This window comes from Moschus berezovskii, chromosome 22 (assembly GCF_049115385.1).
Source record: "Moschus berezovskii isolate FMDL1 chromosome 22, NW_MosBer_1.0, whole genome shotgun sequence".
Taxonomy (NCBI): domain Eukaryota; kingdom Metazoa; phylum Chordata; class Mammalia; order Artiodactyla; family Moschidae; genus Moschus; species Moschus berezovskii.
The window spans coordinates 13983050-14010401 of record NC_142481.1 but is presented as its reverse complement, the minus strand read 5'-3'; the positions used below and the strand labels follow the sequence as shown (position 1 = coordinate 14010401).

Sequence of the window (27352 nt, the reverse complement as noted above, 5' to 3'; positions counted from 1 at the left end):
AAGTCAACATCATTCTCAAGGATGAAAGAATGAAAGCTTTCCCTTAGCTAAGATCATGAACAAGACAAAGATTTCCACTGTCACCACTGCTCTGAAACACTGTAATGTAAGTTCTAGCCAGAGGAAAAAACAAAAAGTATCCAATTTGAAAAGAAGTAAGTAAAACTACCTTTATTTGCAGACAACATGATCCTATATACAGAAAATCACAAAAATCCACAAAACAATTACTAGAGCTAACAAAATCAGCAAGATCAACACACAAAAATAGCTTGTTTCTACATATGAGCAATGAATAATCCAAAAAAGAAATTAAAGAAAACAAATCCATTTACAACAGCACAAGTAGGCAAAGATTTATACACTAAAAAAATTACAAAACAGGGGCTTCCCCGCTGGGTCACTGGTAAAGAATCTGCCTGCCAATGCAGGAGACCCAAGTTCAATCCCTGGTCCGGCAAGACCCAAATGCCTCAGAGCAACTAAGCCGGTGCTCCACGACTATGGAGCCTGTGCTCCAGAGCCCGGGAGCCAAAACTATTGAGCCCATGTGTCACAACTACTGAAGCCCGTGCGCCCTAGAGCCTGTGCTCTGCAACAGGAGAAACCACTGCAATAAAAAGCCTGTGTACCACAACTAGAGTAGCCCCTGCTCGCTGCAACTAGAAAAAAGCCTGCACAGCAACGGAGACCCAGCACCGCCAGAAATAAATAAATAAAAATTATAAAAAAAAAAACAACAACAACACTGCTGAAAGAAACTAAAGACCTAAATAAATGCAAGGATTCTGTGTCATGGATTGAGACTTGACATTAAGATTGCAATACTACCCAAAGCCATTTACATACAGATTTAACACATTCCCTATCAAAATTCCAAAAGCCCTTTTTTGCCGTTGAGGAAGAATCAACCCTCAAATTTACACGGAATTCAAATTCATGTGGCAAGGGGTTCCAAACAGCCAAAGCAATGTTGAAAAAGAACAAAGGGAAAGGACTCATACTTCCTGATTTCAAAACTTACTACAAAGCTACAATAATCAGTGTGGTATAGGATAGCCATACAGACCAAAGGAGTAGAACTGAGAGTCAAAAAATAAATCTACACAACTATGGGCAACTAATCTTCAACAACAGTACCAAGACCATTCCATCAGGGAAGACCAGTCTCTGCAACAAATAGTGCTGGGACAACTGGATACCCAGGTGCAAAAGAACAGAGATGTAGCTCTACACCATATTTTAAAAATTAACTCAAAGTGGATCTACCTAAAAATAAGAGGTAAAACTATAAAACTCTTAGAAGAAAACATGGGTAAATCTCTGTGACCTTGAACTTGGCAACAGATTCTTAGATATGACAACAAAGAAAAAAATAAAGTGGACTCATTGAAATAAAAAATTTTGTGCAAAAGGTGTTATCACAAAAATAGACAACCAACCAAAAGAATGAAGATATTTGCATATCATATGTCTCATAAGAGTCTAGCATCCAGAATACATAATGAACTTTACAACTCCGCAACAACCAAAAAAAAAAAAACCAATTTAAAAAATGGGTGAAGGACTTCCCAGGTGGCTCACTGGAGAATCCACCTGCCAGTGTAGAAGACACAGGAGATATGGGTTCAATCCTGGGTTGGGGAAGATCCCTTGGAGGAGGAAATGGCAACCCACTCCAGTATTCTTCCCTGGAGAATCCCATGGACAGAGAAGCCTGGTGGAGAACAGTCCAAGGGGTCGCAAGGAGTCAGACATAACTGAGCACGCTTGCACACAGTGTCTAAACACTATACATGAAGGACTATAAAGGTATTTCTCCAAAAATAAACAATGACCAACAAACATATAAAAAGATGCTTAACACCATCAGTCACTAGGGAAATGTAAATCAAAACCGTGATGAAACACCACTTAACACCCACCAGGATGGCTTTTATTAAAAACAGACAACAAAAACTCAAAGAAAAATAACAGGTGTGGGTGAGGCTCTGGAGAAACTGAAACCTTATGCACTGCTGCTGGGAACATAAAATGGTGCAACCCTGTGCAACTTTGGCGTTCCCTCAAAAAGTCAGATACAAAATACACTGTGGACCACATGTGCAGAATGTGTGATCCAGATATTTTATATTTTTTCCTGTATTATCTAACTATATAGAATACATTCGATTATAAGCAATATAATCTAATAGATACCTACTGGGGCTTCCCTGGCAGTTCAGTGGTAAAGAACCCACCTGCCAATGCAGAAGACGCGGGTTCAATCCCTGAGCTGGGAAGATCTGCTGAAGAAGGAAATGGAAACACTCCAGTATTCTTGCCTGGTGATTCCCATGGACAGTGGAGACTGGTGGGCTACAGTTCATGGGGTCGCAAAGAGTCGGACATGACAGTGACTAAACAACAGATATGTATGTCCCAGCAATTCCACTCCTGGGTGTATACCCCCCAAAATTGAAAACAAGTACTCAAACACTTGTATACAAATATTCATAGCAGCACTGTTCACAACAGCCAAAAGGTAGGAATAACTCAGATGTCCATCAATGGACATATGGATAAACAAAATGTGATATATTGATACAATGGAACACTGTCTATAGAAAGGAATGAAGTACTGTCTGATGCATGCTACAGCGCAGAAACCTTAAAAACGTTAAGCTCAGTGAAAGAAACCAGACTTCAGGAGCCACACATTGTATGATTCACTTACACGAAATGTCCAGAATAAGTGCATCCATAAAGACAGAAAACAAGCTGGTGACTGCCAGGGGCTGGGAGGAGGGAGAATGAGAACTGACTACTTAAGGCATTGAGGGCAGCCTTTTAGGCAGATGCAAATGTTCTGGAACTAGACAGAGCGAGTGGTTACACAACACTGAAAGTACTAAAGGCCACTGAATCATGCACTTTAAAACACTTAATTCTGTGTTGTGTAAATTTTACCTCAATTTGAGAAACAAAAACAAAACTAGACAAATTCACCGATGCTATTGGAGGTCAGGAGCATGGTTACTGCTTCCAAGAGGCAGAGAGCCTTCTGGGGATTGACTTACTCTATTTCCTGACCTGGACACAGGTTTTGGAGTGAGTTTATAATCCAGGCACTTACCTGTGGGGTTTTATATGTTGGTAACAAGCTACAAAAAAACTAGAAGGGAAAACATCCTCACAACAATCCCATTTTACAGATAGGGAAACTGAGGCACAAAGAGGTTCCAGTACTTGCCTGAGGCTCATGGTCGTTAACTGGGAGAGCAGGGACTTTAGCCTGGGTTTGCTCTGTCCACAGTCATCGACACTGTCTGCCTGTAAACTGGCAGACATGGCCTGGCCCGGTGGGGCCTGGCAGAGAGTGTGCTGAGGCTGTGTCAGAAAGGGGACCTGCACATGGCATGAAGGTCCCGATCCTTGAGTGGACCTTGCTGAGCAAGAGGCAGCATGTGAGCCAGGCGCTGGCTCAGGACTTGGAGCCTGAACCCTGGCGCTGCCACCTCCCTGCTGAAGCCCCAGGCAACTCAGTCTTCCTGCTGAGCTGCAGCTTCCGGTCTGCACGACGGTGCCCACCTCACGGGGCAGTCACAGAAACTCAACGAAACTGGGCCTCCTGCGAACACAGCCCCAGGCCCGGCACCGAGTGGGCACACAGTAAGCCGAGCTGCTGCTATTTCAACCCCCCAGGAGTTGGGGGGTGGTGCACGTGTCTGAAGGGCAGCAGGGCCCATGTCGCCCTGCCCACCCTGCTGGCTGCTGCGCAGAATGACAGGCCCTGGGAGCCCCAGGAGAGGTGTGCACGTGTGTGCGTGGGTACGGCACAAAGCCACGACAGGTCGTCATCTCAGCAGCCTGTCTGGGCCCCCGGAGATGAACAGAGACACTGAAGGCCTGGGAAGGGCTGAGATTCACTCAATGCCACCAGCAGCCTTTGGAGCCACTGCCCAGCCATAGTTCTCCAGCCACTCCGGAGCTCTCCCACTCCAGCCTAGAGAGCCACGGGCCTCAGAAAACTCAGGAGCCTGAGACCCAGCACACCCTATTACACCCATACCATCCACACACACGATCCCAAGCATCCATTCAACAGCTATTAAGTGCCTACTGCATGCCAAGCACTTTTTCAGGGCATTGGCACTATCCCAGTGAACAAGTCAGATAAAACCCCTGCTCTCATGAAGCTGACACTCCAGAGGCCTGGGCTGTTGACCCATTTTGCAGAGGGGACACCAAGGCTCAGAGAGATGACACAGTCACACTGAGAGGAAGTGGCAGAGCTGGGGTTAGAACTTTGACACCTGCCAAGGTGCAGAAAGCTCCATCAACAGCCCCAAACTCAGGGCCCAATCCAGGGCCAAGGGACCTTGAGTACCACCCTGCCTGGGAAGGAGGTTGGGAAGGCTCCTCTCCTGCTCATGCTGGGGGACCAGGACCCTCAGCACCGCTCTGGGTGGGTGGGCTGGGACAGTGCAGGGTGCACGGGCACTTCTCCCAGTTTCTGTAGGGCTAGCCCACCAGCTTCCTGGCCTGCCTCAAGCATGCCCAGCCCACTCCCCTCCGCGAACTCGGTCCCCTTCGCCCATGCCCCCGTTAACTGTGGGGCTCACTCCCTTGCCTCCTTCAGATCTTTATTCAGACACCCCTTTTTAGTGAGGCCCTCCCTGGCCAGCCCCTCTCTGCCAGCTCCCTCACCCCTCTTCTCACACTGTGGGGTTTCTCTCCAAGGCACTAGCCACCACTGGACACACTCGGCTACTCGGGCTGTCTCTCCACTCAATGTATGACATCAACACAGGATGGGAACTGCGGGCCCGTCTGGTTCACTGCTGTATCCCCAGTGCCCAGAATGTGCCTAAAACACGGCAGTTGCTTGACACATGTCTGCCGAATGGATGAGAGTGTGCAGAGTGGCGGCACCCTCAGGCCGGACGCCCTACTCTGCAGGGGAAGGTCCGCGAAAGTAGGACAGCCAGTCTCCTTCGCTCCTGAGTGCCTGGACAAGCTGGCTCTCGGCATGTGCTTCTTCCCAGCTGCCTTGTACGGCAGTGAGCCCATTCAGTGCGGTGGTGCTGGGGCAGAGGCCTGGGGCCCCAGGGTCGAGTCTCTCAGTGTCTCCCCTGTAAGTCACTTCATTTCTTAGCCACCCACTAGCACAACCAGTGGAGAAGGAAATGGCAACCCACTCCAGTGTTCTTGCCTGAAGAATCCCAGGGACGGGGGAGCCTGGTTGGCTGCCGTCTATGGGGTCACACAGAGTCGGACACGACTGAAGTGACTTAGCAGCAGCACAACCAGACCTGGTCCCAAGCTTGCTCACAACATCCCGGGCTTCTGAATGCCAGGCGAGTTCCAGCCCCTCCACAGCATCAGGCGCCGTCGGTCTGGCACTGTGTTATGGCTCTGCACGCCTCCTCCGGCTCGCGCTCGCTCGCTCTGCTCTGGCCACCCTGGCCCACTCTCTATTTCTAGGCCCCCTGCTTTGTCCTCGCTGTCCCATTCCCTGGGACACCCCTTCCTGGCTTTCTGCGTAGCTTGCTCCCTCACCTGCTCCTGGCCTCCATATACTGGTCCCTCCTCAGAGCCGCTTCCATGAACCCCTTCTTTCTCCAGCGTTCCCCTCAGAGCCCCTACTCTTCACAATGGCTCTTATCATCACCTGACATCGTGTCTATCAGTTTACTGTTTGTCCCCCGCCCCTCAATGGATCGCAGACTCCATGAGTACACCACAGTGCCCCCAGAGCCTGGGATGGCCAGCCTGGCACACCATGCCCTCTATGGGTATTTGCTGGATGAATAAATGCTGGATATTGCCTCACTGTGTTACTTTAGCTAAGTGACTTACCTGCTCTAGGCCTCAGTTTCCTCATCTATAAAATGGGACCATGAACAGGAACACTTATGCAGAGGCAGAGTTTGAGGCCTGGCCTGGGGGTTCATGCAGGGGGTCAGCAAGGCCTGGAGACTCAGGTCCAGGCGCAGCCACAGCTCCTCCGTCCAGACTACTTTCAAAGAGTCCATGACATGGGCTGGAAAGAAGCCACTGGCAGGGGCGGGCAGGCAGGGCTCGGAATGCTGGCTCCTCAGGTGGGAAGGACCCTGTACCTCTGCCTCTCAGGGCACAGCTGCCAGGGGAGCAAGGGCAAAAGGGGGAGACATGCAATCCTGTGAGTAAATGTAGCCCCTTACCGCGCTTATGGAGCCAGCCTTCTTTGATGACAGACACCTCGTTCATGGTGGCAGCGTGACACGCTGTCACCTCACTCGGGACAGCTCAGGGCAGCAGGACATGCAGGAGGTGCGCTGGACAGAGCACAGTCTGCAAGACGAGAGAGGAGCCCGTCAGAGCAGCAGGGGGATTTGGCGTGACCCCTTCCCTTGGGACACCCCGCCTGAAGACCCTCTGGCAGCTCTGCAAGGGTGGAGCCAGGGAGGGTGGGGAGAGACCAGCCCTCGGGGCCCAGGCTGGTAGAGGGGGGCAGTGAGAGGTAGTCGGGCCCCCAGGGACCCAGTCTTGGGGAGGAAAGGACACGACCTTGCCCTCAGAGCCGTCCTCTGGAAGGAGCAGAGGGCCCTGGCTGTGCCCTCACCCCATACTCAGGACCCCTTGCCCAGCAGGGCAGCCCCACCACCGCCACTCCTGACTGGGTGGGAGACTCCGCCCCCTGCATCACTCCAGGCCCAGCGCGGAGGTCACCTGGGAAGAATCGGACAGCTCTGGGCACCTGAGGGCATGCTCAAAGCCACCAGGATCTGCCTGCCACCCCCAAACACACACACACACACACACACACGTGCACGCGCTCACACTCTCTCGTTTCCAAACCAGGTGCCACCAACCTGCCACCTTTAGCAAACCGAGTACCACCCCCCTACCCAGCACCAGGCCACCTCATGTCACTCCCTCAACCTCCTGGTCCCCACCAGCTGACAAAAGAAAGGAAGGTCTCGGTGCTCCGGATCTTCAACAAGAAAGGAACCTACTGCATACGCACTTATCTGGGGCCCGGGAGCCAGTCCTGGGGACTTGAAACAAGGCCCTGGTCCTTCCCCGAGACCTCTGCTTCTGTCCTCACGGACCAGCAGCCGACAGACTGACGGACGCCGAGGCCACTGCTTCGTCTCAGGTTCCCAGGGTGGAGGGGAGAAGCGGGGAAGGCAGCCACCAGCTGGGCCCCTACCTGAAGCCACAGGCCTGGCCGGAAGCCATGGAGCCCAAGGCGCCTTTCGCCTTTCCTGGCCTGGGGTTATTTGCGGACAGCAGGTCAGGAGCTACGGTGGCCCCCAGAGAAGCGGCAGCTGGCCCTGGGGACACCATGGGCATCAGCTTTCTCTCGTGCCCCAGGGGAGCTGGTGGGCCGGACACACTACTGCCTGGCATGTGACGGTGGCAGGCTGCCCAGGCTCTGGGCAGAGGGAAGGGAGGTGAGCAGGAGGAAGCCGGAGGAAGGCAAGATGGACAGTGACAGGGAAGTAAACAGCGGGTGAGAAACCGTGTCTTGGACTCAGGACTGCAGAGACAGGGCCAGAAGGGGCTCCCTCCCCTGGCAAGTACGGCGGCACCCCAGGGGCTCACGCCCATGGACTGAACACACCCAGGCCCACCAGACCCTCACTCCGAAATGTCCCCCAGTCTGTGCTTCAGTCCTAATGTGACCAGGGTCTCCACCCCGGGCTCCTGACCAGGTGGCTTAGGTTCAGCGCCATCCCCTCCCACGAGGACTCGCCCCACCTCCTTCTGGGCCTCCCATCCTCCAATCTGTTTCCCACTCAGCAGCCCGAGAGACCCTCAGATCTGACCTGCGCTTTCCCACGGGCCTCTGGAAAGACCCAGGCCCCCCAGACTGGGATTCCAGGGCCTTCAGGCCCTGGCCTCTGCTGCCCGCCACCCCGGCTCAGCCCCGCGGTCCCCACCACCCAGCCACCAGCTTCGGGATCTCCAGCCCCATCTCCCCTCCCACCCAGGCTTTCTCCCTGGGTGCCCAGCCTCTGCTCCCCACCCCTAGACTCCACCTGAATCTGACCATGTCCCTCTCTACTCACAACCCTTCCATGGCTCCCCAGAGTGCACAGAACACACAAAAAAGAACAAAGTCTTTTCCACCAGAATAGGCCCCACGTAAGTCGAGAGGCACCTAGAAAGCCTTCAAGAAAGGCTAATGACCACAACAAGGATGATCACACACCAGCCACCAGCCACCTCCCCAGGCCCTCCTCCCCCACTCCCACCCTCTGCCAGACTTCTGTCGCTCAGGCCTCCATCACCAATACCTTTTATGTACTGGGGTTCTCCCTCTTCTCTAAGGTCTCAGCTGAACCAACACCTCCTTCAGGAAGCCTTCCTGACCTCAGAGGCTGCACTTGGTGCTGTGTGCCCCATGATCAACGCTCCCCACACCTACAGGCGCTAATTCAGCACACCAGCCCAGCAGCTGGCTGTCCACTGAAGGCACAATGAATAAACCCAAGTCTTGGGATGGGACACATGTATACCTATGGCGGATTCATGCTGATTACAGCAGAAACCAACACAACATTGTAAAGCAATCATCCTCCGATTCGAAATAAATAAGTACATAAGAGACACCACAGAGTTCGCTCTCTTTTCCTCTGCCACGTGAGGACACAGCAAGATGGCAGCCATCAGTGACCAGGAAGTCAGACAGGGACCCCATGTCCACTCGTAGCCCTTCCCTCCCCACACCCTCCCCAGCCCAGCAACCTCACCTCTCAGAGCCGCTGTGAGCAGCACCCCTGTGCACAGAGGCTTGGCCCACTGCCTGGCCCCCAGTGAACACGCAAACACGTGGCTGCCTCAACCAGAGAGACAGACATGAAGGCGGCCAGGTGTGGCGGAGGTTGCAGAATCCAAGAGCCAGTGCCAGCCGGGTGGCCCTGAGCCCAAGGGCGCGCCTCCAGTCTCCCCTGATCGCTGCCGCCCCTCACGCCCCCAGAGGGCCATGCCCGTGCCCAGGGACACAGTGGGGGCTTTTACCTTGGGTCTCCCAGCTGGCTGCTGCTCGGCACGCCAGAGCCACTTGTTATGTTCTCACTTCAGCAACTAAGCAGCCAGCAGCAGCCAGGGCAGGGGGAGGACGTGGAGGAGCCCCTGGATCCTGCCTGGATCCTGCCCGTCCTGCCACGGAGGGTGGCGCCTCCGCTGAGGTGTCTGACGCAGTCCTGTGGTGATGAAACACCAGCACGGCAGCCAGGAAGACGGCCTGCTCCCCGGAGAGCTGCGGGTGGGGGAACCCAGCACGCAGGGGCCTGTGTGCCCCACGGCAGGGGCCCCAACCCCACTCACTGCTGCCTGGGCTGTCTGGCCTTCACTCGGCTGAGGGTCTGGGTAGGAGCTGGAGCTGTGGGTTAGAGGCGAGCCACCTGGGAGGCAAGCTGAAAAGAGCAAGGGCACCTCACAGGAGGGAACACACACACGCTGGAGCTGTGGGTTAGCGGTGAGCCACCTGGGAGGCAAGGTGAAAAGAGCAAGGGCACCTCACAGGAGGGAACACACACACACAACGAAGGACTGTGTGCAATGTCCTTAGTTACAGGGAAATGCACATCGAAACCATCCACTAGGATGGCTAAAAATTCAAAAACTGACAACGCCAAGTGCTGTCAAGAATGTAAGGGGGCTTGGGGGCTAGGGGGTTCCCTGTTGGCTCAGAGGTAAAGAATCCACCTGCCACTGCAGGAGACATGGGTTCAATTCCTGGTACTGAAAGACCCCACATGCCGCAGAGCGACTAAGCCCGTGCGCCACAACCACTGAGTGCCCTAGAGCCCATGCTCCGCAACCAGAGAAGCCACTGTAACACGAAGCCCGTGCACCGCAGTGACGATTAGCCCCTCCTCGCCGCAACCAGAGAAAAGCCTGAACAGCAATGAAGACTCAACACTGCCAAAAATAAATAAATGAATAAGCAAATAAAATTTTTTAAAAAAAAGAATGTTTTAAAGGGGGACTTCCTTGGTGGTCCAGTGCTTAAGGATCAGCCTTCCAATGTGGGGGATGTAAGTTCAATCCCTGGTCAAGGAACTAAGATCCCACGTGCCAAGGGGCAACTGAGCCTGTGCACCAAAATGAAAGATCACGCATGATGCAACTAAGACCCGACACAGCCAAATGAACACATTTTTCAAAAAATCAATAATTAAAAACTGTTAAAAGAATGTAAAGGAATTGCTCTTGGTGGAAGTATAAAACAGGTCCACCACTATGGGAAACTGTTTAGCAATAAGAATTAAAGCTCAACATATCCCTACCCCATGACCCAGCAATTCCACGGCCCTCCAACAGAAATGGGTGTATTTGTTTACTAAACGACATGTACTAGATCGTCCACAGCAGCAACATTCTCAGTAACCTCAAAACTGGAAACAGACCAGGTGTCCACCCACAGGAGAATGGATAAACAAACTAAGGTAAATTCATAGAGCTCAAGGCCACTCAGCAAGAAAGAGGATCCAACTCCTAAAGCCTACAACAGGAGGAAGTGTGAGAACTTCACCTGGCGTGAAAGAAGCCAGATGCGAAATGACCCACTGAGTACGAGTCCATGGACTGCAAGCTCAGAACAGGCAGCGGGACATGATTTCTCACTACTGAAACTGCGCAGAAGATCAAGGAAGCAAACATCCACAGGTCAGGAGAACTGTCACATTTGGGAGGGACAGAGGAGGGGGCTTTCTGGGAGCTGACAATGTTCTGCTGTGATTACAGAGCGTCACTTTTACAGTTATTTGTCATACTATATGGTTTAAAACATGTTAAAGATATCCTTCTGTATTTTATGACAAAATAACAACAAAGAAAGAACCTGGGTTTGGGAGCCTAGACGATAACAGGAAGTTAAACTCAGGCCTCCTGGTGTCCAGGGCCCCCTCTGACCCCAGGCTAGCTCTCCTGGATTTTCACCTCAAGGCCAGTCATCAATGAATAAGGAAGAGGACTCCAGGGTCTGGATTTCCTCTGCTGCTCCTTGGCCCCTCTGAGCCTTAGTGCTCGCATCTGTACAATGATCCAGCCAGAGGAAAGACACGTGCCCTGAAGGGTAGGGTTCGAGTTTGGGTGAGTCTTTTTAACACAGAAGAAAGCTGAATGGGAATGAAAATCACTCCCTGTTGCAGTCTGCTCTCAGCAGGGAAGAGAGAGGTGACTGGAGACAGGCCCCTGAAGGGTCTCTGACTGCACTAGCAGGGTCTGATTCTTAAACATCTGCTAAGTACATGGCAAATATCACTGACTCGTTCCACAGTATGTCTCAAACACTCTCCTCCGTTTCTTCTTTTTTTAATCTCAGGCTTTATTTCTGCCTGTCTGCCTCGTAGGTCTTACTTCTCAATGGTTTCCAAACTGCCTCTGAGTTTCATCTCACCCTGCTGGTGTCATGTCCGTTAGAGGCGAGTTACGGGATGACGCAGGGTGGCGGATGACAAGGCGGGGGAGAGAGGCTGTCTCGTCCTGCCTGGCGGCCGTCAGAAAGGGTTGGGCCCTGGAAAGGTTCCTTCCAGACCTCCTTTCTCAACTGTGAAATCAGGGTCGCTGTGGTTCCTGCCACTAGGGGGACTGTGTGGCCTAGGTGAGCTCAGTGCTTCTGTCCTCCCCCTCTCACACTCCAGGATCCTTGACCACCTGGGTCAGAGGAAACTGCTCTCCCCAAACCCTGCCATGGCCCCACCTCACCTAGAGTAAAAGAAGCCAAAGTCCTTACAGGAGCCCCAGAATCCTATCCTGCATCATCTCCTCTTCACTCCTCCAAACACTCTACGGCACCGGTGCCTCCGACACACCAGAGGCTCCCCCCCGCACTCCTGCCGCCAACCTCAGGACCCTCGCACGTGCTGCCCCTTCAGTGAGCACTGCCCTCTTCAAGTCCCTGCGGGCTCTGCCTGGCTTTCTTCAGCCTCTGCTCACGTGTCTCCTCCTATACGGTCACCCTGTCCTCCATAGTCAAGAGTTTCCTGTTACCCTTCAGGAAAGTGAAGCGTTTGCAGTCGCTGACACTACTGTACACGTTTACTTGTTCACAAGTTTACTGTCGACCCCTCCCCACCGTGACGTCAGCGCGGTGAGGGCAGGGCTCCAGCCTGCTCGGGCGCTGCTGGGTTCTCAGCATCTCCCATGGCGCTGGGTGCACAGTGGGCACTCGGTAACGATCTGTGGAATCAATGTGTGTAAGAGGGAAGCCCTATGCCCAGAGCATGCTCAAAATCAGTTAAATTCCTTCCTCTGCCACGTCAAGTCTTTTTCTCTCGTCTCCTCTCCCTGACCTGCTTTCTGCACCGGCACAGATGGGACGAGTGGGAGGTCGAGGCGCTGCATCTCCTGGAGCTGCAGACAGTGAGGAGGGGGCGCCTTCCTGACACGCTGATCTCCCAGGAGCCTGTCACCCACCCTGTAATCTGCGCCTTACCTACTCCCAGGAGGAGTTGCTCGGGAGGGAAATTCAATAGGCACCCGTTGTTCGACAGGCAGCGTCTACCGGTGGGAATCTGGGCAGGCAAAACGACTCCCTCACTCACCACCTGCAGCTCCAGGAACCAGCCCTGTGTTCTGTGAGGGCCCGTCAGCAAAACTGATGAGTAGAAAACACACATGTCCTCAGCGATTTCTCTCGCACGAATCGCTTATGCAGGTGACAGAGGTTCTCAGGTGGAGTTTCTCAACCTCCGCACCAGTGACATTTAGATAACTCTTGTCGTGGGGCTGTCCTGAGAACTGGACGGGGTTTGCAGCATCCTGGTCTCCGCTTGCTAAAACCAGCAGCATGACTTCCCCAGAAGTTCTGACCATCAAATATGTCTTCAGACATGACCCAGTGTCCCTCGGGGGCCAAGCCAACAGGTGAGAATGCCATTCTGAGGATACCGTTGCTGGAATAGTGAAACCCAGGGAGCAGTCTAAATACCCACAGCAAGGGTCTGGTATCATCCCGACGGCTGACATTATGCCAGCACTAAGAAGCGTCACCGCCTCCGCGGCACTTGGCACATGTCAGGCACACCTAAGTGTTTGGTACATGCCAATTCAACTCTCACAGAAACCCTATGCGGCAGGTTCCCTTTAGCTGAGGATTTTCTTTTAATCTTCTTGTATAATTATATTAAATTTTTTTTGTTTTTTGGCCGCCCCGCATGGCTTACAGGATCTTAGTTTCCCAACCAGGGAGTGAACCGCGGCCCTGCAGTGAAAGAGCAACGTACTAACCACTAGACCTCCAGGCAATTCCCACAGCGCTCTTATCCTCTCCATTTTCATGAAGAAACTGAGCCACTCAAGTGAAAGGACTTGCTCCAGCACCCGATCAGAAAGCACAAAGCTGGGCTGGGACCACACAGCACCACGTGGCTGCTGGAGTTGCTGTTGTTCAGTCACTCAGTCGTGTCGACTCTGTGCGACCCCACGCGCTACAGCCCGCCAGGCTTCCCTGTCCTTCAGCACCTCCCGGAGCTTGCTCAAACTCGTGTCCACTGAGTCAGTGATGCCATCCAACCATCTCAACCTCTGTCGCCCTCTTCTTCGCTTGCCCTCAAGCTTTTCCAGCATCAGTCTTTTCCAGATCTTCACATCAGGTGGTCAAAGTACTGGAGCTTCAGCTTCAGCCCTTTCAATGAGTGTTCAGGCTGGTGGCATTAGGGAGACCTCGATTCAGGTCCCTGCGCCTCAACTTCTAGCCTTCCCAAGTCTCAGCTCCATTCTCTGTGCAGTAAGGATGACAGCAGTGCCTCCATTACAGGCTCCTGTGTGCGAAGTGCCCAGCACAGCACCCCACCCTCCGTGAGGGTCCACCCACCTGACAGAACACAACCAGGCGTCCCACGTGCGAGACCCAACCTCGACGTGAGGTGCTGACGCTGCCCATCAGCGTTCAGTGTGCTCCCGCACAAGAGACTATCAACCTGATCCCTTTCTGAAGCACAAACGTGTCCCCACCACATCGCCTCAATTCAGACCTGCCTCTTTTTTCATGAGTTGACATTACTGAGATCAACGGGCATCACACAATCCACGTGTAACTTCATTTGCAGCATCCTTGACAGAAAAGCAGTTATACGATCAACAATAGATCTTACGGGGAGTAGAGTCTTTCACACGAGGGTAGGAGGTCCATAGTAAACGTCACGCTCAGAGAAGGAACTGTACCAAAGAGCCAACAGGGGCAGGATAACAGGAGTAGGAGTGACGTGGCCTTGGGAACCAAATGCACCTCAACCTCAGCTCCCCCGCCTGCCACATGACCCTGGGCAGGTGCTCCCCGAGCTCCACTAGTTTGTGTTCACCTTTCTCCACCAGTGCCCTCATTCGTGGGTTCGAGACAGCAAAACTCCAAGGGTGCTGTGAGGGTTAAATGAGTTCATCCACGTGAGGTTGTCAAACAGTGCCCGAGACAGTGACTGCACAACACCTATCACCTGCCATCTCTTCCCCTGAAGGCGGAGACACGGAGACACGACACGCTTCTGCACCGTGAACTTCTGCCTCCACTGGCTCCGTGGTAAGCAGGCGGCACTGAAGACACCTTTTTCTCTCTTGATCACCACACGCTCCCCACAACCGCCCCATCTGTCTATTTGGAGCAGGTAGGACTGAAGACAGGCTGAAGATGTGGGTGGGCTGCAAACACTGGGACAAGAATAAGCACCAGAGCAGGCTTCCTTCTGTTCCCTGCCAACCTGGGCCTTAGAGCACCCACAGAAACCACGTCACATGTTTGAGTCTGCCTCGCCACAGACCCAAAACACGCTGAGAGCACCATGCTGCAGCCAGTTCAGTTCAGTCAGTCAGTCATGTCCGACTCTTTGCGACTCCACTGACTCCCGGAGTTTATTCAAACTCATGTCTAGTGAGTCGGAGACGCCATCCAACCATCTCATCCTCTGTCATCCCGTTCTCCTCCTGCCTTCAATCTTGCCCAGCGTCAGGGTCTTTTCCAATGAGTCAGATCTTGCCATCAGGTGGCCAAAGTATTGGAGTTTCAGCTTCAGCATCAGTACTTCCAATGAATATTCAGGACTGATTTCCTTTAGGATGGACTCGCTGGATCTCCTTGCTGTCCAAAGGACTCTCAAGAGCCTTCTCCAACACAGTTCAAAAGCAATAATTCTTTGGCGCTCAGTTTTCTTTATAGTCCAACTCTCATATCCATACATGACTACTGGAAAAACCATAGCTTTGAATAGACGGATCTTTGTTGGCAAAGTAATGTCTCTGCTTCTTAATATGCTGTCTAGGTTGGTCATAACTTTCCTTCTAAGGAGCAAGCGTCTTTTAATTTCATGCTGCAGTCACCATCTGCAGCCAGAAGGACCCTGAAACTCAGCTCAGCTCTGGGATCACATCACAGACCCTTATGAAGGCCCCAAGGGCCCGCTTGAGGGAGTCCCTGCCTGTTCTCCAGCCTCACTGGTCAGTATACTCCTCCCACCAACTCCCCCCTTTAGTCCTTGCTCTCTCCCCGCCTCCATCCAGGGCCTTTGCACATGCCAGTTCCCCTGTTGGACACAGTGCTCACCCATCTTCACATGCTAAACCCTCGTTTCCTCAGGGAAGCCTGTCCTGACTGCCCCAGGCCCACGAGTCACAGGCCTTCAGAGCCCAGCTTTCCCGTCTCCTCACGGCACTTACCTCCACTGTGCTCGGATAAGTCTCTGGTCACAGTGCCTCCCCCCAAGACTAGGAGCTCCACAAGGCAGGGACAGGGTCGGTCCTGATCCACACCGTGTCCCCAGCCCCATCCAGCCAGGGCCAGGCCCAGCGCTTTCACTGATTCAGGATGGGGGTGGCAAACAGAACCACAGTTTTGGAGCTCCGAGTTCTGCCAAGTGAAGGTGAAACAAAAAATCCTGCCTCCACTCATTCCACAAATATGGCGCCCGTGCTGTGTCAGCACTGCTCTGGTCCCCGGGGAGGCGGCAGAGAAAAAAGAGCACTCCCTGCCCCGGGGGAATTTACGGGGGCAGGGCGGGGGAGAGTGGACAGGCATTAAGACACAAACAAGCTAAATCAACAGGTGAGCTATACAGTCATCAGGATTTGACAAATACTGTGGAGAAAGGCATACAGAGAACTAGGTGTGTGGGAACGGGGCAAGTTTCCGATTTTGTGAACGGTGGTCAGAGCAGGGCTCACTGACATGGTGCAACCTGAGCAGAAGTCTGAAAGCGACGCGGCAGCTTCACGGAGACCCGGGGGAGGGCGGTGCAGGCCGCGGAAGAACAGCATGAAGGTGTGCACTGTGAGACACAGTCAGGAGGCGGTCGGGGGAAGCAAGGCACCACGTGGCTACAAAGAAAGCCGGGGACCTGGCTGGGAGGGCCTGGGAGCCACTACACGGGCTGTGGCTGGGAATTCTCGAGCAGGACAGTGCTTAGGACTCAGTCCTCTCACTGCAGGGGCCCAGGTTCAATCCCTGGTCAGAGAACTAAGATCCCAGGTACCACGTGGCACAGCCCCCCCAAAAAAAAAAACCAACAATGGGCTGTGGCGATTTCCTGGAGAGGGATGGGAACTGCCATTGAAGAGGGAGCAGTGTATGGAACCCCTGGCCCCAGCAAGGCAGAGCTGTCCCCAGGAGCAGCACTACGCACTGGCCTGACACTCCCGCCACCTGGTTCCCTTGGGGACCAAAGGACCCATGCCTCACAGATGGGGAAAACTGAGTACAGGAGGCTGTACAGGAGGACACGGCTGACGGATGGGATCACAGTATCCCCACCTAAGCCTCTTCCACCTCCCTCTTCCCTTGCTCCCAAGAAACCGAGCCCCACCCTGCCCCAGCCAGCCCTCCCTCACCACCCTTGATGCCCTGCAGAACTGGGCCACCCCTGACACACACAAGCAAGGCTGCGCGCGCACACACACACACACACAGCCCCTACAGTCTGGCTGAGGGGCTCCTCCCTCTCAGACATTGCTCCACAGCGCCACCATCTGCCTGCCTCCCCAGCCACGAGCTGAAGGGGTGCTGGTGGTGAGTCCCCACTTTATCCCTAGGGCACCTTGGAGCAAAGACACAGGGTCCTGACCAAGGCCTGCAAGCACATTTACTGAGTGCTCCCAGCAGGCCAAGCCTGGATGTGTATGACAATCCCCTCCCCCTTCCGCGACCCGGTGAGGGAGACTCTATGACTACCCATGCTTCTGAAGAAGAGACTGAGATCCAGCAAGAATACATCGTGTGCCCAAGACTGTCACGGCGGGCAGATGCAGACAAGAGAATTTTCTGTAATGATGCAAGTGTGGTTACCAGGGCTAGTCCAACTGAAGAACTAAATTTTCACTTTCATTGTAACTACTTAAAATTTAAATAGCCCCTCGTGGCCAGTGGCTAACACAGTGGAGGTGCAGAGCTATAGAACCTCTGTCAATGAGGCACCAGGAGCCTGAAGGCAGGGGTGCAGGTGGGGTTGAGCCAAGTACCACAAGTGCTCAGTGGCCTGGGGCTCGATCATCCCGGCCTGCCGAGGAGCCACTCCCACGCTACACTGTCACTCCCCGACCCTGACCCTGACCCTCTCACCCCAGAGTGAGACCCACACCCATACTTGCTCTTGTTCGATTCAAATCCCGACCACCACTTCCAGGCTGCGAGGGATACTTCTCTGAACGTCAGCATTCTTGTCTACAAAACTGGATCCTACACCTGACCAAGCATTTATTTTGTTATTTCAAAAGATGCCTTTTTTGACAACCCAGGGTTGTCGTGGGAACCCCACGAGACATGCTGCAAGCACAGTTGACAGTGAGGCCAGTGCTCTGGAAGACAGGCAGCACTCACACCAAGGTGAACTCTCCTAAGTCAAGGTCAGACTGAGCCTCAGTTAGCCAGAGCTATGGTGGAAGTGGCAGCTATGTCAATACTATTACTAGCAGGTTAAGGGACTCACCCAGACGATTCATGACATGCCCATATTAACTTTTCAAAACTACCATCTAAATGAAAACACACTAAAATAGCAGACAACTTGCAGACACTACCCCAAAACACAAGCTCAGCACCCTGCACTGTCACAACCCCCCAACTAGGTCTTTGGACACCAGTTTGAGAAGCACGACCCTAGAGAGCTTCAGCTCAGGAGATCGCCCCAAGGCCCTTCCCATCAAGGCCAGCTAGAGCTCTGCTCCCTTCCTGGGGCACTCGCAGGGCAAACACTCCCTCTCTGCATCCTCCTCTTGACCAGGTGCTGCTCCCTGGCGTCCAGAACTATATGGGTCACACTGAGATATCTGGTGAGAGAAGCGAATACATAAACCACCAGAAACAGCCAAGGGCTGGCTCCAGAAGCCACTCAGGAATCAGACGCCAAGGCGGGGGTGGGGACCCCCTCACATTCCCCCGACCCCAGCCTCTGTCAGGGGAAGGATGGGGCTGGCCAACATCAAGGCTCCATAGGCCTTAGCGGATACAGACAGGCAGCCACATGCCATCTCCCAAGCAGACATCGTATGGATCTAACTCAGCCACTTCCAGAACAACTGAGGATTGCTTTGTGTCAGCTCTGTCTAGGAGAGAAAGCAAAAAAAAGATCATTAGAACAACAGCAGCAATCCCAGAAACAGTGGCCACGGCATTGGTCAGAAGCAGAAGAGCCAGTCTTAAAAAGGCAGACTTGACCCCAGATAGAGCTGGGTTCAAATTTCACGTCTGTCACCGACTAAAACTTTAACTTTGGGTAAAGCCGATAACTTTCCAAGCCTTCGTCTGGGGAGAAGAGCCACCCCAAGCTCCCAGGCTGTGCTGGGGAGCAGTACCTGGCAGAGAGAGCCCGCTCTGCCAGTTCTCAACAACCACACGGCATTCTATGCGGCACTGTGCACCTCGATTTCCCATCCACAAAGTGGGGGGGCTGCTGCCTACCTCACAGACTGCTGCGTGTCTGAAGGAGCTCAGAGAGTCTGCTGGGTGATGGGCGTGATGAATACTCCTGTCCGGTGCCCTCCCCGGTAGGAGCCTCAGCTGACTGGCCTGCTACCCCTTCCCTGCCAACCCCCAGGCCCAGACTGGCCGCATCCAGAGCCCCTTCTCCACTCTCAGGTACCCAGCCTGACAATCTCTAGCAATAGCAGCTCAGATCTGCTGAGCACCTTCTCTGGACACCCGTGCCATGTACTCTGACATGCTAGTTCCGTGAACCCTCCCTCCAGGACCTCTCGGCAGGGACAGCCCACTTTCAGAGAGATGAAATGAGGCCCCAGGGCTACAAGGCAACCGAAAGAGGAGCCAAGAGCAGGGTTCACACCCAGGTTGGCTGCCCCCAGTCCGAACTCCTACACAATAACCCACAGATGATGAACACCCTGAGACTGGGCTGGAAAGGCCGGGGAGGGGGGGAGGTGAGGGAGCAGCAGGCACCCCAGCCCATTCAGAAAAGGGCCCACAAGGTGGCAAAGCAAGGCAGCCTTGGATTTCTGGCCTCACCCTTAGAAACAACATCTGCGGAGGCACTTCCTGGGCAGGACAGCTGGGCCTGAGGAACTTGCTGCAGGAACCTCTGACATGCAGGCTCCCCTCGGCCAGCCCGGCTTGCTGTCCCCCATTCCCTCACCCAGGGCAGCCAGGCCCCGATGTGGGCAGGCGCCGGGGGCGGGGGTGCCGAGCTGGGGGCCAGGCTGAGCTCCCACCCCAGCTCCCTTGCTCCCTCCCTCCTGCTCCCAGGGCCGACTCCCCAAGCTGGGCCTCTTGCTGTTTGGCTGGTTGTCCAGAGGAGCCTGCCATGGAACCACCCCACCATGCAGCCCAGAGGCCTGGTGGCTGACAGTCTTCCACTGAGAGCTCTTGGGAAGTTGAAGAGAGGCCTAGGGAGGGGTGGGTGTCCCTGGAATCCCTGGAGGCTTGGAGATCAACTGCCAAAGACACTCCCTTCCAATCCCCCTTCCCAAGGAACCGGAGGCCCAAGGATGTCTGCTCTGAGGGGCTCCGCTCCTTCCAGGAAGACACTCCAGACAGAGCCTGGGAAAACCAAGAGCCAGGCTCCTGCTTACCACGCTAACCCTTAAATTCCAAGCTCAGGTGTGGGGTTAGAGGTCGCCCTCACCCCTGGTTATCAAGCACCTTCCTGGGTTGGGGAGGGAGGAAGGCCTTGGGAGCCACTCTGCCCAAATACAAAGCCTGTCAGTGTTGGGGGAACCAGAACAGGTTACTGGGGCTCTCCAGGCCTCAGTTCTCACTTCTGGAAAGTGGGAAAGTAAAGTCGCTCAGTTGTGTCTAACTCTTTGCAACCTCATGGACTATAGCCTACCAGGCTCCTTTGTCCATGGGATTTTCCAGGCAAAAATACTGGAGTGGGTTGCCATTTCCTTCTCCAGGAGATCTTCCCGACCCAGGGATTGAACCTAGGTCTCCCACGTTGTAGGCAGACGCTTTACTGTCTGAGCCACCAAGGAAGTCCAAGGGAGGTGGGAACCAGAGCCAATTCCTCCTTGGTCTGAGGGATCTTCACTCATGCACGTCCTCCCACGGCTCTTCACTGCGCACCACTCCTACCTACACGTCACCTCCCCTGGGAGGCCTTCTCAGATCATTCCAGCTAAAACATTAGGTCCCCACTCCCTCTTTCCCCTGAGCTCCATTCATTACACTGATAGCTCTTGGGAAGTTGATCAATTTGAAACATTAATCACAACCTGATTCCTATCACTGGCTTGCTTGCTGCAAACCTGCCTCCACTAGAAGGCAGACCCCGTCATCCAAGTTCTAGAGCAGTGCCAGGAATGCTCTAGGCCCTCAGGCACATAAGCTGAGTGGAAGGCAGAACCAGCATGTATAGTTTTTATCAGGCATTACTGTTGTTCTGTGCTGTTGTTTGATATTAGCCCAGCTGCCGGGTTGGGGAGGGGTGGGCAGATCAGCCCATTGAGCCTCCCCCATGTGTCCCTTTAAGGGAAAAGCCATGGGCCCTGGGGAACACGGTGTGAAAACCACAGAGGAGGCGGCAACCATCAAGGTCTTTGCTCGTTCTCTAGCAGAGATTCTACTCAAGGGGGAAGTGGGAGGCCTGTGAAACTCCCTGACAGGCTCCAAAGCCTATCCCTGCCCCAGGGAGAAGCCTAAGAACCTCTCAGATGGCAAAAGGCATCTTCTAACACCCTAAGTCTGCCCAAGCCACTCTTCAAGACGGTCTGCGAGGCTCCGAGTGACCCTGCCTGCCCTCAGCCCTTGGCTTGGTCGCCCCCATGCACAGCCATCCAGGCCTCTGTGCAGCCTACCTGCACCTCACCAAGCCCTGTCCTTCCTGCAACTTCTGTGCTGTGGTTCCCCACACCCCCAGGCTGTTCCTTCTCCTCAGGTCACCTTGCCAATCTGGGATCCGCTTAGAGGCCTTCCTGGCAGCCCGACACACCTGATTTTAATTGCCGAGCCCCTCCCCTGAATCTGCCCCTTGTTTATGCATCAAGTTCAGGGTTTATCTCCCTTAGCTCTACAGAGGCAGAGGCCTTCATTGAGTGCCCCTCTGTATCCCTGGCACCTGAAGAAATGCCGGGCGCAGAAAAGGTGTTCAATAAATGCTGGTGGATCAATGAAAACCTCTCCTTTCACTCAGCAATGCCCTCAGGATCACTGCCACGCTTCCCGCCCTGGCCCACAAGGCAGCCTGGCCCCTGACTCCCACAGGCACTTCTGCTACCCTCTGGGTTGGAGACTGCCCTGTGCCTCTCGGCCTTCAAAGCAACTGTTCTCACCTGGGTCGAGGTGGTTCCCAGCACTCCTGGGAGCTATGGTGGTGGAGAGTCAATGAAAGCACATACAGCAAAAGGGTTTCCACAGAACCTGACATCTGGGGAGGAGCTAGAATTTCGGCCTCGGTGGGGCTCTGGGTAGCAACGGTGGAAGAGGGCAGGGACCTGGGGATGCATGTGCCAGTTTCTCACAGTATGTCCCCTACCCCTTAATCCTCCAGAACCTCCGTCTCCTCATCTGGAAAATGGAGATGCTAATTTCAGCCCTACCTTCCTCCTGGGGTTACCTGACAGGGCTCTTTAACCTGGGAAGGACCTGCAAAATCCTAGCAGAAAAAAATTAGAATTAAAATTGTTAAGATCTCCCGAGGGTTCACTGTGTGTCCAGCACTATTCTTTTCAGTTCAGTTCAGTCGCTCAGTCGTGTCCGACTCTTTGCGACCCCATGAATCACAGCACGCCAGGCCTCCCTGTCCATCACCAACTCCCGGAGTTCACTCAAACTCATGTCCATTGAGTCGGTGATGCCATCCAGCCATCTCATTCTCTGTCGTCCCCTTCTCCTCCCGCCCCTAATCCCTCCCAGCATCAGACTCTTTTCCAGTGAGTCAACTCTTCCCATGAGGTGGCCAAAGTATTGGAGTTTCAGCTTTAGCATCAGTCCTTCCAATGAACACCCAGGATTGATCTCCTTTAGAACGGACTGGTTGGATCTCCTTGCAGTCCAAGGGCCTCTCAAGAGTCTTCTCCAGCACCACAGTTCAAAAGCATCAATTCTTCGGCGATCAGCTTTCTTCACAGTCCAACTCTCACATTCATACACGACCATGGGAAAAATCATAGCCTTGACTAGACGGACCTTGGTTGGCAAAGTAATGTCTCTGCTTTTTAATATGCTATACTGCTAACAGGAAACATTTGCTGCAGGCTCACTGTTATACCTGCATTGTGACAAGTGCCTTCCACAAATTAACCTGATTAACCTTCACAACAACCTATGAGGAGGAAATCATCCCATGACATAAGTGATGAAATGAGCTCACGAAGACTGAGGACTTGCTCCCAGTCATACAGGCACCAAGAGGTAGGGCTGGACTTGAACCTGATGCTATGAAGCACTTCAATACAGCTCTTCACAGAAATTACAAACCAGGACACCAGACTCCTGGATTCTGGCTAGACCAGGCTGGGGGACTGAATTCCAGGACAATGCCTGAGAGGGTTGAGGGTGGCGAGGTGGGGAAGGACAGATGCCCTCAGACTGCTACCAGAGCATTTATGCAGTGCCAGGCACGATTCAAGAAGTTTCTCTTGGATTAATTGATGTGATCCTCACAAAAGCCTGAGGTGGATGCTGCTCTAAGCCCATTGCATGGAGGTGAACACTGTGGTCCAAGGTCACACAACCAGAACGTGAAAGCACTAGAACGTGCACACGAGCCCACCACACCATCCTTGTGCAGGGACCTCACACACGGGTGCCCTGGTAACTGTGTCATGTCTCTCCTGCTTATTCCCTCCCGGCTCCCAGCAGACAGTCTGCCCCCAGTTAAAAGATGACCTGGCTCAACTCTGAGGAGGAACCAAGTTTTACCTGCAAGCCCCCAAACTGCTGGGCTGGCTGCTGGTAGAGGTGCTCAAGGCAGCCCCAGGCCCCAAGGCTGAGGGGAAGAAAACACCCAAGGGTGCAGATGGCTGGAGGTCTGAGGTGACTGAGCCTCATCCCTCCTCCTCATCCCCCAACCTGCCACAAGCTTTGGGACCTAGTGACCGAAGAATTCATTCAAACCCCAGTCTGGGCCCCAAGCGTCTGACAGACCTGGGAAAAAGCAATTTCTCCTCCGAACCCCAATTTTCTGACTCTGAAAAATGGACAGAAACACCACATCCAACCCTGGGTTCAACAAAACCACTGTTCCAGTTACACGCTGGCAAGAGGTTCACTCTGAGGCCAAACCAGGCCAGGGGAGCACTTCCCAGCTCTATCACCTCCACCTTTGAGATGTCGAGCAAATCATTTCACTTCGTAGCAAGGGTCTCAGTTTCCTCACCTGTAAAATGGGTATCACACTCCTGCCTTGCTCATAGGAGTGTATAAAACGGGAAGAACTGTATCTACCCCATGGGTGTGTTTAGAGGTTTGAATGAGGTCGTGTGTGTAAACAGCCTGTCACATGCCTGACAGGCTGAATGTTCAACAAAATTCATGAACTCTGGAACTGATTTGATACTCTGTGCCTCAGTTTCCCCTTCTAAAATGGAGATCATGACAACAGAACACAAAGCTCTAGGATGTGAGGATCCTGCCAGTTAACCCTTGTGAAGCATTAAAACAGCTCATGGCACACAGAATGCACTCAATAAACAGGCACTGACCTCATGATTGTTGTTCTGACTACTGCTGTTAATCCTATCAGGCAAACCCTCTAAACGTTAGCAGACCAAAGGAAGAAACCCCCTAGTGCAGAGAAATTCTACATAGCAGTCACCGTGGCCTCACAGAGGCTCAGGGACCATTCTCTCCAGCAACCACAACTCATGGAAGCCAGTCAGCTTGGAAGCTGATGGTGTGGACAAGAGCGACTGTCTGCCCACTTCCACCACCCCGCCAGCCCACATTAGCTGGGTCAATGAGGGATTACGGCCAGCCCTCCGGGAACTCCAGACCCAGGGCAAAGGTTACGGAGCAAGCCAAGGTCACAGGCTGGCCTGAGGAGCAGGGGCAGTGGCCTCACGACTGGGGCGAGCTGGTCCAAGCTCCTACCCAGCAACAACAGTGAGAAACCAGCTTCGTGGGGTAGCTGCCCCCAGTCCTTCAGAGCAGCCTTCCTCCCTGGGTCAGTGTGGGCTGGGGCACCCCCCGCCCAAGTCCCCTTGGCCTATGGAGAGAGGAACAGCTGGGAAAACAGCGCTCAGCCTCGCTGCCGCCTAATGGTGAAGCCAACTGTTAATCGCCTGGTGGGGAGTGTAAACATGATGGGCGGCAGGGCTGCTAACCAAGGAGACACGACCATGTGTCTGGCCTTCTGGCCAGGATGGAGGGGGCCGGACACCAGTACCCACCACCAAGCACTATCAGCCCAGAGGTCCTGATGGATGTTTTCTCTGAGAGGAGAGTAAACAAGGTTCAAAGGCAGACATGGAGGGCCTAATGACGCCTAGGACTCTTGCTGAGCCCAAGTGGCTTCCAAATGCAAGGAAAAGGGTGTTCAGAATTCCAAGGATAAAGACGTCCCCTGCCACCCTGCCTTCGGGGAGAGGTGGCTTCAAAACAGTCCTTCCTCCCAAGTCTTAAGCAGGTCCGGGGGCACAAACCCTCAAATCCAAACTTCATAACCCCTCCCCTCCCTAATATGGAGCCGAAAGCTCAGAAAACAAGTGCCGTCTAAGACGTCTCCCCCGCCACCCCACCCCACGCCCCAGCTAAAACCACGGCAAGAATTTGCCACAGGTGTCCCACACACCTTAAAATATAGTTTAACAATATGCAAAGGTTCTAGGGTAGAGAGCAGCCCCACTGACCATCCAGTTCCCCCGAAAGTCAACAAGAAGTTCAATAAAAGTGATTCCCCCTCCAACTCAGCGTAAACCCCAAGCTCCACCCACCAAACACAGGAGGCAGAACCCCTTCCTCATCGCTCGGCATTAGAGGGCTCCCACAGTGCTCCCCTAAAACACCCCTCGGGCTGGCTCCCTGCCCCGCGAGGTCCCTCAAGATCACAAACATCCCAGCTCTCCTCCTCTGATACGGCGCGGCTCTACTTCTAGGGATGGCTTCCTCCCCACCCCGCCCCGGGACCTCAGTGGTACAACCCAGAGGGCGCTACCTCGGCCACACTTGGTACAGCCCCCCTCCCCAGAAGCCCCCACCTCTCCAAACACGCTCCAGGAACCGTTCCCACAGCCCCAAATAGGTACAGCTCCCTCCAAGGCTCCGCACTCGCCCGCCCAGCGCGCCGTCCCTCCCGGCCCACTAGCTCAACGCCCAGCCCGCAGACGCCGGGGGTCTGCGGCCCCCAGCCCTCCAGAGGCTCGCAGCCCGCTCTCTGATGTGCGCCCCCTGCCGCCTCAGTGGTACAACCCGCCGCCCCCGCCCCCTCAGGGCCATTCCCACCGCCCCCGCGCGGCCACCCCCACTCCGTCCCGGAAAGGGGGGGGCTCAAGGACCACGGTCCCCGCCCGGCGGACGCCGGTGGGACGGCCCAGGGCGGCTTTGCGGGGGTCGGGGGGGGGGTCCGGACGCGACCATCGCGGGGGGGGGGGCACGCTCGGGGACACGCGCTGGCGCACTCACCTGTCACCGCCGGCCGCCCAGCCTCGCAGGCGGGGTTCTCCTCCTGCCCATCGCCACGCTGCGCTTGACCCCGCTCCTTACGTTTCCTGGAGGCGGCGGCGGCGGCGGCAGCGGTGGCAACGCCTTCGCGGGGCCAGGCCCAACGGCTCGCGCGGCGCGGCCCCCCCGCCCCCTCCCCCCAGCCCCCGCTTACCGCCCCCTCCCACCCTCTGGGCGGAAATACCGCCTTCTCCCGCCACAAACAGGAACTGACGTAATGCAGGCAGCGAGGGACCCCGAAGGGCGCTAGAGCGCAAGCGCAAGGTGGCGGAGGGGGCGGCCCAAGAGAAGGGCGCCTGCGTTGAGCCGGCGTGGGCCTGGGATGTGCCTCGCGCAGGCGCCAGACGAGAAAAAGAAAAAAAAAAAAAGAATTGCGCAAGCTCAGTAGGACTCCGATGCCTGCTGTCCCTAGAGGCTGGCTGGCCGCTGTGATATTGCCCGGCATCCCCTGGTCCTTATTTACATACACTTTGATCTCGCTTTACTCCTTCCTCGTCTTTAGTCCAGGTTCCTAAGCTCTTAAAGAGCCCGGGAGCGGGCGTTAGGCAGGGTCTCCTTTTCAGTACATCTCGTGGTTGAGCACAGCATTTCCTTGCTGCTGGCTGTGGGCAGAAGGCTTGACCGTTTTCTGTGCCTCAGTAGCCACAGATGCAAAATGGAAACAATCATAGTTGCGTCACTGGGCTACTTGACTGTTTTACGTAAACAGAACGGTTTATATCAATTAACACATGCTATGACTCCAAAATATTAATCCTGTCTGCCCATCATATACATCCAATGAAATATGGGAATGTAACTTTTTTACGGGGCAACTTGGGCCTCCAAAGGCGTTAAAATCGCCCTATAAAAATAAAACTGCACAGATCCTGTCCCTTTTATTAACTAGAGTAGTAGACAGCCGTGACACATCTGGCGCCCCGGTCCCTGCTCTCTCATAGGTTGGGTGGGGCTTCCTACCTTCTTAATTTGGGTTCTAGTACTGCAAGGAGATCCAACCAGTCCATTCTAAAGGAGATCAATCCTGGGTGTTCATTGGGAGGACTGATGCTAAAGCTGAAGCTCCAATACTTTGGCCACCTCATGGGAAGAGTTGACTCACTGGAAAAGAGTCTGATGCTGGGAGGGATTGGGGGCGGGAGGAGAAGGGGATGACAGAGAATGAGATGGCTGGATGGCATCACCAACTCGATGGACATGAGTTTGAGTGAACTCCGGGAATTGGTGATGGACAGGGAGGCCTGGCGTGCTGTGATTCATGGGGTCGCAAAGAGTCAGACACGACTAAGTGACTGAACTGAATGCCACATAGCTTTGCAAGTATGCATTGGTTAGGCGTAC

General features: G+C 54.2%; 1 protein-coding gene and 1 pseudogene across 4 annotated transcripts in view; one reads left to right on the top strand and one right to left on the bottom strand.

Moving 5' to 3' along the window:
* AKT2 (AKT serine/threonine kinase 2) overlaps positions 1-26148 on the bottom strand; it is a 48917-nt gene extending 22769 nt beyond the window's left edge. Inside the window, exons 1-2 of one of the 4 annotated variants that reach the window (XM_055412152.2) lie at positions 25973-26148; positions 6186-6315 (exon numbers count right to left, since the gene is read on the bottom strand). In XM_055412152.2, coding sequence (XP_055268127.1) covers positions 6186-6231 — 46 coding nt within the window. In that variant the 5' untranslated portion in view covers positions 6232-6315; positions 25973-26148. Of the gene's footprint in view, positions 1-6185; positions 6316-6991; positions 7106-7177; positions 7327-8991; positions 9130-25972 lie in introns of those variants that run through there. The other 3 variants (XM_055412153.2, XM_055412155.2, XM_055412154.2) reach the window with 3 other exon arrangements.
* On the top strand, positions 12770-16273 carry LOC148774354 (uncharacterized; annotated as a pseudogene).
* Positions 26149-27352: the final 1204 nt, after the last annotated feature.